Source organism: Haliotis asinina, chromosome 6, assembly GCF_037392515.1.
Source record: "Haliotis asinina isolate JCU_RB_2024 chromosome 6, JCU_Hal_asi_v2, whole genome shotgun sequence".
Taxonomy (NCBI): Eukaryota; Metazoa; Mollusca; class Gastropoda; order Lepetellida; family Haliotidae; genus Haliotis; species Haliotis asinina.
This window is the reverse complement of record NC_090285.1, coordinates 6,702,426-6,715,405: the sequence shown is the minus strand read 5'-3', so window position 1 is coordinate 6,715,405 and position 12,980 is coordinate 6,702,426. Positions and strand designations below refer to the sequence as shown.

At 38.8% G+C, this 12,980-nt stretch overlaps 1 protein-coding gene across 1 annotated transcript; it reads left to right on the top strand.

The window, feature by feature from the left end:
• Positions 1-4: 4 nt before the first annotated feature.
• On the top strand, positions 5-11,794 carry LOC137287680 (uncharacterized). Its single transcript, XM_067820072.1, has 6 exons — positions 5-86; positions 1,269-1,490; positions 4,398-4,566; positions 5,410-5,480; positions 6,550-6,680; positions 7,320-11,794. The coding sequence occupies exons 2-6, from the start codon at positions 1,269-1,271 to the stop codon at positions 7,552-7,554; spliced, it is 828 nt and encodes a 275-aa protein (XP_067676173.1). The 5' UTR covers positions 5-86; the 3' UTR covers positions 7,555-11,794.
• The last annotated feature ends 1,186 nt before the right edge of the window (positions 11,795-12,980 follow it).

Sequence of the window (12,980 nt, the reverse complement as noted above, 5' to 3'; positions counted from 1 at the left end):
CCAGGTTCTTAGTTTAAAGAGGGCGCTTCTGAACGCGTGCCATTTATAAACAAGTATTTGCGACGGTGGAGAGTTGTCGTGACAAGGTAAATTATCTGCATATATACATGTATGCTTAGAATGGAAAGTGTGCAAAACCTTTTATTGGCGTATGCACATGACCATTTGGATTTGTTCAATCATTCTTTAGATTGAGCAAAATCCGAATGTGTAGCTGTGGTCTGACCGTCACATGTCTGGCGTAATGTAAATTCGCGGACATTGCGCCTATCACTTCTGGCCTTACGCGGTCGCTACACATGAAAGTGTTTGTAAACAAGAAGTCGTCTTCATTTTCCTGCTGTCACGATTCGGAAATCACAAACTTCAAAGTCGAGTTTTTTATCCAAAGTTCCCAGCAAATGTATTTTTACTCTTCTACACTAATGCAAAAACCATCAAAACGAATATAAACCCTAAAAAATAGTTTTCATTCGTGACATCACCTATCTGTCGGTCGTCTGTAATAGTAAATGCTAATGCTAAAAGGTCATGACCCCAGAAGGTGGAGAAAAATAACTGAAAGTCCATTTCCGAATCATTTCAGGGTATTCCGGATCACGTAACGAGGCAGTGTTCGGTTATTGATGCTTGTTTATGGCAACAGGGGTCTGTGTCAAACAGTAACAAGCGTTTAATTGAATAGATGCGTTAACAATTTTCATTTGAAATAATTAACAAATACTGCAGTTGATAACAACATCCGCTTGGTAGATAGGTTTAACACTTGCTGTTCATAACAACACATTCAAGAATCATGATTCCAGGTACCAGTGTGGGCTGAAAAATATTCTCTTGTGGTTTATACATACGTGGTTTATGGTATTGATCTCTTCAGTATTGATATATAATATTGTGTCGTGACCTTTACATGCGACTTTAACTTCAATCTCTGACAATCTGAAAGTATGAATAAGAAAAATATCTTTCCAGACTTTTGTGTAAGAAGTCAATCCCAATTTGCAAATTGTCCCAGATATCATCTCCCGATGGCTTTGTTTATCAATATATTCCATGTAGTTAGTGTCATGAATTATTAAATTACCCTTTGCTTTAGGATTTGGTAGTGTGACCCAGTTGTGAAAGCATTTGCTTTCCAAAGGCCTTTGTTGATTCCCCACATTAAAACAATGAGTGACGTACCTTCCTGATGTATACTGCAGTAGTATAGCGTAAGTCATGTTCAGTGAATGATAATACCAAACTCATTCATTGATTCTTTGTTTCAGATGTTGAAACGGAAAGTGGAAACAGCTGAATCCAAAACTGCAAAGAAAAGGAAGCCATCACCTGCCCTTCAAAAATCAAAGTCATCTAAGAAGAATGTACAAAAGAAACCTGAGGTGAGACAAAAGGGGAAGAAGAATGTTAAGCCAGTTGCAAACACAATGGAGGAAGAAGGGAAGAACTCCTCATACCCCAAGCTGATAGACGAGGGCACGAATGTGGAGGTAATTAATACTGTCATAGTTGTAGGTATAATTATTGACTTTTTGTAAAAGGTTTGTGGTTTTCAGAAAGGCATGTAGTTTTGTTTAAGGGATGTTTTGATTTTTGATCCAGCTGCAACCTTGGAGATACCACTCTTTTGGTAGAGTTAATGCATTTTCAGTGTCTCATCTGAAACTACATGTGGGGTAGTGGTTGAGGTATTTTTGCTCATCACGCTGAAGACTGGGGTTTGATTCCCCTCATGGGCATAAATTTGAAGCCTGTTTCTGGTGTTTCCCATTGTGATATTGCTGGAATATTGCTAAATGCGGCATAAAACTAAACTTGCTCACTCACTGAAACTACATGGCCTTAAGTGTTCAACCTTGGGATGCACATGCATTGATGTACTGTAGGAGTGAGTGAGTGAGTTTAGTTTTACACCGCACTCAGCAATATTCCAGCTATATGGCGACGGTCTGTAAATAATCAAGTCTGGACCAGACAATCCAGTGATCAACAACATAGCATCGATCTGCGCAATTGGGAACCAATGACGTGTGTCAACCAAGTCAGCGAGCCTGAACACCTGATCCCATTAGTCGCCTCTTCCAACATAGTCACCTTTTATGGCAAGCATAGGTTGCTGAAGGCCTATTCTACCCCGGGACCTTCACGGGTCGCATTGATGTAGGAAGAAAAAAGGGAAGACAGGTTCCAGCAGGGACAAACTATATCATTTGCAATTTGTCTACTGACTCAGTTACCTCATTGCTGATCAAACCTCAAACAGCTGTTGACTTAATTTTATTATCTAGCATTTGTGAAACAGCATTCTATTTCAATGATAGCTAAACGTTTTTAACACATTTTTAATTACAAAGAGCACACCTACTCATGTTTATGAGTGCCCCAAGGATTGCGCACATTTCATGGTGTTGATCCTGTCTTACGCTTCACACACTCTATGAGTAACCTTAACCTTGATTTGATATGATTTGGTGGGGAATTGGTTACTTTCGGGAGTGGGGGTGGGTGGGGGGATGCGTAAAGGGAGAGAGAAAGGAAGAAGCAGCTGTTGCCTGGGGCAAGATGTCAATCAAGAACACACTGTTTTCTTATTTATGATGATAGCCTGAAGACATATAACTACTATTACAGCCTTCTCAGTATTCTAAAGTGTATGAAATAAGTTTGGAAAGAAATTTGATCCATATAGTGAGGAATGTAATTCATACATTCCATGTATGCATGAATAAAATTTCCTTCTTGTATGTTGTATATTTGTTTTCTTGCTTGTCCGTTGTTTAACTGATACTTTGCTGTTAAATGTTATGTTCAGCAATAATTCACCTTTGTGATGGTAGCCAGCAAATAAGGAAGTCTGGAACAGATAAGCCAGTACTTCATACAGTTTTCTTTGCAGTCTAACATATGAAAAGTTGACTGACATTTTTGTTAACAATAGTACTTAGATCAAGTCAAGGTGCGAACATACATGTGGAGAATATTTGTTTGATATTTTATGTGTCTAATATCTTTAACTAGTTTTGAGATTTCTTTATGTGAGTGAGTTTATTTTATGCAACACTCAGCAATATTCCAGCTATATGACAACAGTCTGTAAATATGTGGTCTAGACCAGAAAATCCAGTGATCAACAGCATGAGCATGTATCTATGCAATAGAATGACAGTCGAGTCAGCAAATCGGACCAGCCAATCATCGTGTTAATCACCTTTTAGGACAAGCATGGGTTACTAAATTCTAATCCGGATCTTCACGGGTGATTTCATTATGTGCTGTTATGTAACTTATTCATATAAGTTTTTGTTATTTTATCTGATACACAAGTATTTGTCTGATACACAAATATTAAAGTTTACTGTTACAGCTAGGAGCCCTTTTTTCCCACCTTAATGTCCTTATTTCTAAACATAACTGACAGTACAAATATGCAAAGTTTGAGGAAATGAAACTAGTAAGATTTTCATAGCAGTTTTAATTTTGCTATGCTTCCAGTCTTCACACAGTAATTGCCTTCAGGTGATATGTGATCATGCTTACACCTTCTAGCATCGTAGTGAGAAATGAACTGAACAATGAAAGGGCACTGACATGCAGTTCTATACTTTAATACCTCTGGTGGACATTAGATGGTATACATTTATTTGAGACACTAGTAAAAGATACATTTACCACAATAGTGCAGAGTGGATGAGCATTTGTCTACAGATGGGAAGGGAAGGGGTTGAGTTACCCAGCCATACTTACCACAAAACATGCAGGATAGTACTTGTAGATGCCCTATCTCATGCTAGACATTAAGGGTTAAAAACAAGGACTGATCAGCTTGTATATGCTGTGTCTGAGTGGCGTGTCTGTTTTATTTCATGATAGGACAGCGGGCAACCACCACAGAAGTACAAAGTGAAAACCTACATTGTACTGCATCCATCAAAGCTTTCATGGTCCTTGTTCTGATCACCTATGTGGTGGAGTAGTTAGAGTGTCCACCCGCCAAGCAGAAGGTTGCAGGTTCGATCTCAAGCCACATCAAACCAAAAGTATGGTGCTTGTTGGTCCCTGCTTGGCGCTTGTCATTAACGGGTATAACAACAACTGGTTGGCTGGGAGTCAGTATAATGTGTCTGAGTGGGGTATCATGGGTAACTGTGTATGGCATCTCTGTGTATGGGCTTTGCTATCACTATGAAACCAGTTTAGTCAGGACTAGCACAAGCAGATGTCCATACACATGCATACACATAGTCATGTGAGCAAAATATTGTCAAGTACAACATTAAACTCCATTTCACCTCCCCTGCTCCAAAATGTTACATCAATTTAAATCACAAGGTTGTGCTGAACAATTAATACATTCTTTAGAGATATTGCGGTAGTTTGTGTTAATTGTATTTTTCCAGAGTGATGAAAAGATTGAGTTCACAGCTGGTCTTCCAACACGTAACAGCAAAGGGCAGCTGGTATTTGCTGGAGTTCCTGAGTTCCGACCTAATATGACTCCTAAAGAAGTCATGCAAGCTGGCAGTTTTGGAGGAACTTATTTTCGACCAATCAAATCTGGTGTTACAAGTATGTTTTGAACGTGGCAAAGTGTTTGTCTGAGTGAGTGAGTGAGTACCGGTATCTTGCCATGGTTTTCTGAACTGCGTCCCAAGGATGTCAGAGCTTGTGGGAGAAGGGTTCATGGGGACACCAGAAAACACACCATTTTGAAACTTGACAAACCTAGACTCATAATCATGGTGGGGTTGATGGGGTAGCCTAGTGGTTAAAAGGTTTGTTTGTCACGCTGAAGGCCCAGATGCAATACCCACATGGGTACATTTTTTACATTTCTGGTGTCCCCAGGTATTGGTGATATTGGTGGAATATTGCTAAAAGTGTAAAACCAAACACACTCACTCCTCAGAGCAGATGCACACTTCACATCTAGATAAATATACTTTAAGTGTTTCCATTGCATTTAATTTGCTTATCAGTGAGTGAATGAGCAATATTCCTCCTATATGGCAGCAGTCTGTAAATAATCGAGTCAGACAATCCAGTGATCAACAACATGTGTCAACCAAGTCAGCAAGGCTGACCATCTGATCCTGTTACTCGCCTCTTACGACAGTCATAGTCATCTTTTATTGCAAGCATGGGTTGCTAAAGACTACCCCAGACTTTCACGGGTCAATTTGTTGATCAAGAGTTTTGGATTTTATGTTTCAATTTTTTATATTTTTTATGTTAATGCTTGTAAGTTGTATTGAATATATTGTTTGTGTGTATAGCTATAGAGAGAAGAATATGAATGCACCCTTCACATGAATCTACTACACTGATTTACGCATTATACACACAGGTTTTCACATTAATACTTCCACAAACGCAAGTCAGGTTTTGCATCACTTCTTATTATTATTTCAGAAAAGAGCTATTCTGGTGTATGGAAGGAGCTTCCCAAGGATTGGTTGCAAGGACTCAACATAGGACAACAGGTCTGGAAATCTACCTGTCTGTTTCTCAGCTTACTTTTGATTTGAGTATGAAACAGTTCTCTCTAGTGTTGGGAATCGGTTGAAATCTCATAATTGATGATCACTTCATTAACAACGAACAATCATTAAAAAAAATTGCTTACCAACATTTTTCACATTTTCATATTCAGGCTGTAGTAGCAGCTGATAAGTATAACATGATGCAACTTGCCACTGAAATGTTCAGTCATGACTTTTCAATAAGTGAAGAGAGTTCTATCAATCATGAAATATAACTATGTCTTCAGGCCCTGACATATTCGAAGAAATGTTCCATAGTTGTGTTCCTAAGACTAAATCAGTAATTCCAAAATTGTGTATGTTCTATTATGAAAAAATGTTATTGATGGCTGGGTCGTTTGATCTCTGCAACAGATCACAGGAATAGAAGCTAAAAGCCTCTTAAGTGGTAAACTGATTTAAGTGCCATAGATCTGACATGTTTGGGTTTTTCAGTCAAGATGCCTGCCTTGTTCATCTATGTGATGTCTAAAGCCTGGCTCCATTTTGGTCTAGGAAACAAGGAGATAGATACCATGTGGTTAAGGTGTTCACAGGACTTCAGATAAGGGCTGTATCAGCGTATGTATGGATAATGAATATGCATCATACTGTGGGGGAAAATCAGAAAACATAGCAGATAAGCACCGTAGCAATGGTGTATGGTCTTAGAGTCATTTACGGATGTATTTATCTGAAAAAGCATTACTTTATTGTTTATTGACCTCATTACACAAGAGTAGCAATGTTGTGTTGCCTACTAGTATATGAAACGAAACATGAGATTACTTAGACGTCATTAAATTCCATTCAGTACTCTAATTTTTCCCAGTACTCTTATATCGAAAAATTATGGTGTACATACTCCTCATGTTCAAAAATTATCTGGAGCCCAAGCTTACCAAAGTTCAATGTTTCTTTCCCTGCCTTGGTACAATATGGAGCCCATTTCTGATGTCCCTGGTCACTTTGATTAAAGTTGGTTAATACTCTCTCCTAGTTTTATGTAGGCATCTTGTCATCTTCACAGGTGTCGTCATCAACATATGATGAGAAAGTCAACACATACAAGGTAAAATGTGGCGGCAGTCTTGACATGTGGGAGTCAAGCGGCTGGATTCACAAACAGGACCCTTATGGCTGGTTCCAGTGGTACTGTAGGTGAGTGTTTGGTCAAACCTGTCAGTTGTACTGTATGATCAAACCAGACTTGTGTAAGTGGTACTGAATAATCAAACTTGGCTTGTGTACGTGGTATGTTTGGGGATTAGTCCTGACTTGAGTCAATAGTGCTGTAGGATCAATCATCACCTGTGTCAATGGTATTGTTTGATTAAACCTGATTTGTGTCAGTTGCAATATAGAATCAATCCACTCTTGTGTCAGATCACACCTGACTTGTCAAAGGTACAGTAGGATCAAACCTGACTTGTGCTGAGGGTGCTATAGGATCAAACGTGACCTGTCAGTGGTAATTCATGATCAAATTTGATTTGTGTCAGACCCAACTTGTGTCAGTGGTACAGTTGGATCAAACCTGACTTGTGTTGATGGTGTGTAGGATCACACCTGACTTGCATCAGAGGTAATGTATGTTCAAACCTGACTTGTGTCAGTTGTGTTGTGGGATGAATTGTGTCAGTGGTACCCTGGGATCATATCCTGACACAAGTCAGTAGTGCCGTTGGTGAGTGAAGAAACACAATATAGTATCTAAAGTTATGACTTGTGTTGCTATATTTGATGTCACATGTCAGCTAAGGGAGATTCTTTTTGAATATAGTCTCCCTTTTGTTTCAGGTTTTATCAAGGACGAAGGACAGATGATGACAATCGTCAGATTGGGAGATGGTTGAGATGTGCAGGCCCAACGGGACGGTGGCGGAACAATCTCATCTCAAAGTGTGTGAAGAGTGGGTGTGGTTATAACAACCACAGCATCTCTCCGGTAGTCCGACAGACTCTACAACACTGGGGGTATAAACTCAATCAGGAGGATTTCAATGCATATGCAAAAAAGAAACGTCTTTTGTAAGATGAAATCCTAAGAAAACTTTTCTGTTTGACTGAACAAAGTAACAAAACAGAAGCACTCTCAACCTTCATACACAGGAAATGTTCTCAAAATACTCAAACTGATATCAACACTCAGGGAATGTTATTGGAGTGCCTTTGTGTGCTAAGAGTTACCTCCTCATTGTGGTGCAATTTCAGATTTACACGATGTAACAGTGAGGGCTGCCTCTTCAAAGCAGTAGGACAGGAAAAATGTGCACCCTACATGACTTTTGTTGTTTTTATTCTCCCTCAAAGTTGCCTTATATATATCTTTACAAAAGAGATCCAAATTATGTTTAAGATGTCTTTTGTCATGTGATTGAAGCCGACACAGGTGCCTTACTTTAGTCTTTACCTAAAGAAGGGCATTTTTAGAATTTTCCTTTTATTCAAATACAGAAACACAGGTTAAATATTACATGTTTCATACTCTATATGCTGTTATCCACAAAAACGGCATCAAGGTAGAAACCGTCACTGACAGGCTCTTAAGAATAATGAAAAAGGCGTTGATATCAGTCTTAACACTATAAAAAGGACCTTTTATACAATGTTAAACCCATCAGTGACAGTATATATCTTGTGTTACAAGCCGCTGTGGTGTTTCCACTGTAGTAACAGTCATGGTGTGTAGATAGTCCTGCAGATTTTGTTTGTTTTTAATTACCGTGTATAAGCCGACCCCCTAACTTGACCCCCAAAATCAGTGTCAAAATGGTATGTTTCATGCACCCCCACACCCCCCGTTAAAGTCTTGAATGTAAAACGTAAGTATGGTCAGTATGCAATGTGAGAGTATGACCATTATTCTAAAAATCTGTGTTTGTTTTCCACTCTATATCACAATAATATGTTAACCCCAACAGAATTGTAAACTATTATTCCCTATTTTATTGGAAAAAAATTCTCGTACACATGCATCATCAACGGGTCCATATGATCAAGTTGTCAAAGAGCAAAGTAACGATTTTTCAGGGAGATAATTAATCAAAGTGAATAAGCAGAAGAATACAATCAAAAACAGTACTCGTAAAAGTTGTCAAATGAACATTATAACTTACCACGTCCATCTTTTTTGAGCAATTGTGTTCCATACCTCAAGTGACATCTTGGCTCTCATCGCCTCAAACTTTAATCTCAGACACGATGTTCAATGAGAAAAAATGTGCATAAAGCATTTTTGTCAAAGGTCATAACCTAGCACAATACATGCACTAAGGTCCGTAATGTATGTATAGGTGGTGGTATGTTGTCTCACACATTCAGAATAGCATGATTTTACTCATAACTTTCATCTGAATCTATAGTATAAGTTTACAAAGGACATCATCCATAGCTGTTATCTGACTGGCTGGGATAGGTCATGTGTTTGATTTTGACCATTGAAATAATGAAAACTCTATACTTTGATTTGTATTTTATTAATGATGTATAACAAAGTGGCTTTAATCTTGGTAAACTTCCTGGCAGGTGTATTTCTAACCTGTAAGATCGTCCTGACAGGGCGCTGACGACCAGAAAAATACTTGCATGAAATTGTGCCTCATAGATAAGCCGATCCCGTTCTACAGACAACTTTTTTTTCCCCTCAAAATTTGGCTTATACACGGTAATATATGGTACATTGGTGAATCTTCTGTTTCTAGGGGGGTTTGGTGAAGAGTTATCACAAGCTGATAGACAATTAATAGTTGACAAAACAACAACTTAATATGAATGAATACCTGTATCAGATTACGAATATTTAAGATAAAGTAATAGTATTCATTTTGGACCGGAGTGTCCAAAATCCTGTCTGTTTTCAGACTCTGTGCTCTTGACACTGAAAGTGTTGTTCACATAGTAAGGCAGAGAAATTATGAGGTCTTTCCTCTGTCATCAAAACATATTCCTTCAAGCAATAACTATGTAAGGATTTTCCTTTCTTCACCGCCAATGTAAACCAGTCAACAATAGTACATGTATGTGATACAGGGCCCTTAATGCTAAAAACATATTGGGGAAACCTCATTCCAGGATATGAAAACCCCCACAAATGTCAGATATATGAAACTATACTCTAAATACTGTAAATCATGAAATTAATGCGTCATGAATTTAATGCGAGTGCAAAGGTCTTGTCTAAAATGCGTCATGAACTTAATGCGAGCTCAGGTAGCTGTTTTGATCAGAAAATGCGACACCCTGATTCTTTCATGCCAAATGGATGGAGGCCGCGATTGCAAAGGTGAGCAAAGATCACGAAACGATCCTGCGTGGCTGGAGAATGTCCGGTCTGGCTGATGTGCTTCAATGACTTTGAACAATTGACAGTGATTACTGTAACCAGTGATAACTGACTTGTTATACCTGTAATGAGGAAGTGACCTGTATTGACTGGTGTAGTGTGTAGTGTCAACACTTCTGCTTAGTGAGAAAATTTGCCGATGAACAAGTAGTGTCAATGAAACGAGTGCTCGATTGTCAATTAATGTTATACAAGATGACTAAATTGTTGTTTCATTCTGTATTGATTGTATTGAAGACAATAAAACATGACAAAGACAAGAAGAGATATCCGTTTTCTGATGTTTATTCAAAAGTACACCCCCAGACTGAAATGCGTCATTTTAATAATGCGACACATGTACAGACGCATTTTTCGCATTAATAAAATGCTCCGATTAATTTAGTGATTTACAGTATTCACCCGTAATACAATTACCAGGGGAAAAAGTATTAAGTGTGATATATATTTTTTGTGGCCCTGTCAACATTTCCATAATGCAAATTTGTTTCATATATTTATCTTTCATATTGTCCAGCTCCACTTCTGAACCATTGTCCCCTTTCACTGAATTTTGCTGTGATCAATTAAAAGGCAAGGCACACGTTTTTACAATTTGAATCAATTTGAATATGGGAATGGATGGTCAAAGGGATCTGCTAGCAAAGCTCAGCACAACTTTACTGGATCCTCCTTCCTGCACCATTATTCCCACCTTTAATTTAATGCACAGTGATGAGGACAATGGGGTCTGCTAAAATCAGGGTGTTCCAGGACTGGCACCATGGTATGATGAAACATCAGGTGGGCCTGCACCTAGGTCAACTGATGAAGGAGGTTAATACTTTGTGCAACATCACCAGTCATGCTGCCATGGGCTACATCGGTAGTGAGAAGTACGCACCATGGACCAACACCCTGATCTGTTGGCAAGCATTACTCACCATTTACCTCAGCAGAAAATGCACACAGAAGACTCAAGCCATGGTGCAGTTACTGTTGTGTCACCCATGATTACCCTGGTGAGGAAACAGAGAAATATGAATCAAGCTCAAAGCAGAGTAACTGAATGATGTTACACAGGAGATTTCACTTTTATTGCATCTTCAGGTCAGCTTTCCTCATACATAAGGGCATCAGCAATTCCTTCTTGGAGAGTTTTCTCACTGGTGGGGTCCTCCTTTTCGGAGAGTTTGTCATGCATGTTTTTGAAGATGTTATCTGGTCAATCTGCCAATCAGATCAGCTGTTTCCTGTCACTTCACATGTGGTGATTGCTTCCTGTTGTTTCGTAGATGCCACGCAAGCGATAGGGGGCACCGATTGCTATTGTTTTGTTGTTTGCACAAGCACTTTCAAGAAGTGAGCAATTATTGGAATAAGGTCATTCATTTGTAACATGTCATTATATCCCCCAGTTGAGAGCTTTATAATGGAATACAGCTGGGGCAAATACCTCCGTGTTTGAAATTTCGTGCAAAATAACATGTGAGGCAGCGATTCGTTTGATGGCAGGTATTCTTCAAAAGCTCTGAACATCAACCTTGCCAAGAGTATTTTCCGATTTGTAAGAAGCAATCTTATTGGATAAAAACTAGTTTCTAATGACACTTATTTGCCACAGTCTGCTATAAGGATCGTGAATGGTCAAAATCAAACACATGACCTATGACAGCCAATCAGATAACAGCAATGGATAATGTCCTTTGTAAACTTACAGATTTAGATGAAAGTTTTGAGTAAAATCATGCTATTCTGAACGTGTTAGACAACATACCACCACCTACACATACATTACGGACCTTAGTGCATGTATCATGCTAGGTTATGACCTTTGGTGGGTGGATAATTTGTCAACTGTGTGGCAGGTATGATAGCATGATTAAATGCATTGCTTTACTGTAAAGATAGCAGATATTACTGTGATTTGAAATAAATCAATCTTAAAGCAGTTGTGTTTAGTTCTTCTATTGCTTTCCTAAAACAGTAATTTACCAAAAAAAATAAAAATAAAAATGCCTGAAGTACTTTTGTCGTATTGTACCAGATGGATACTTGTCCCAAATACTGGTAAGACAAAGTGATAATTTGGCCATAATGCATAAGAAACACAGAATATTAGTTTCGATGACTTATACTTAGGATTTAGGACTTAGGATTTATTTTCAGAATGATAATGAATTTGGCAGATCAATGAAAACGTTGCGGAATCAGGCTACATGCCACTGTTGTCACCTTGGTCCTAATTTGTGAATAATGTGGCAGGCGTTTTTTTTTAAAGATAATCTTTTTTGACAGGTAGTAAGTTAAGTAAAATAAAGGGGCATGTTACATGCCTTGATTTAGGGGTAAGTAGGGGCCCCTCATGCCTAAAACATGTTTGATATACATGTATAACAGATCTTTTATAACTCTTGTTATAGAGAGGAAGTAAGTGGGTAGTGACATAAATGCTTATACAGTTGGAATATGGACTAGAATCTCTGAATAGTTTTAAGGAAAACAGTTGTAGCAGTGTGATCTTGAGCTGTCCCCTGTCTCTTGCTGTTGGGGTGTGACAGGGTTGGTCACTTGACTAAGAGTCCTGGTCCTGTTGGGTGTGGTGGGGTCGATCATGTTGTTGAAGTAAGTTGGTTCTTGCCCTTGTGGAATGTACCAGTGATTGATTCTGCACACAAGTCTGTCTGACTTATGGAGTTCAAATTCATGCGCTGGCAAGAAGACAGAGTTAGATGGCAGTCACAGCATAAGTGAAAGTATTATATGGAAGCAGTGTATAATTTTCATATGGTGAGGCTGCAACTGAGGCTGGTCCTGGGCGTGTAGTATGTTTAGCTAGAATCGCAAGTGGAGATAGTCTCTCTAGTGGATGTCCTTTCATGAACAATGAAAGTCCATCTGAGGGACCACAACAGTTTATTCAGTGCTACACTTTCAAATGTAGGTTTGAACTTCTCTACAACTTCCCCCGTCATCAACTGCACTCCTATTCCTACACACGCAGGTATGCCCAGGGTTCGTCATTCTTGGCCCTTTGTTCATTTGCCATAGGTCTACTGGATACTAGGTCTGCATTGTATCTTTTGGGCTGAGGGTCCAGGTGTGTGAGGGTCCTCATGTCCAGCTTCATAGTCATC

Bases quoted from the DNA above. Each gene is read 5' to 3' on its own strand.
- LOC137287680 (XM_067820072.1), top strand. From the start codon at position 1,269: ATGTTGAAACGGAAAGTGGAAACAGCTGAATCCAAAACTGCAAAGAAA. The intron at 1,491-4,397 runs GTAATTAATACT...GTATTTTTCCAG, and splicing joins ACGAGGGCACGAATGTGGAG to AGTGATGAAAAGATTGAGTT. The intron at 6,681-7,319 runs GTGAGTGTTTGG...CTTTTGTTTCAG, and splicing joins TGGTTCCAGTGGTACTGTAG to GTTTTATCAAGGACGAAGGA.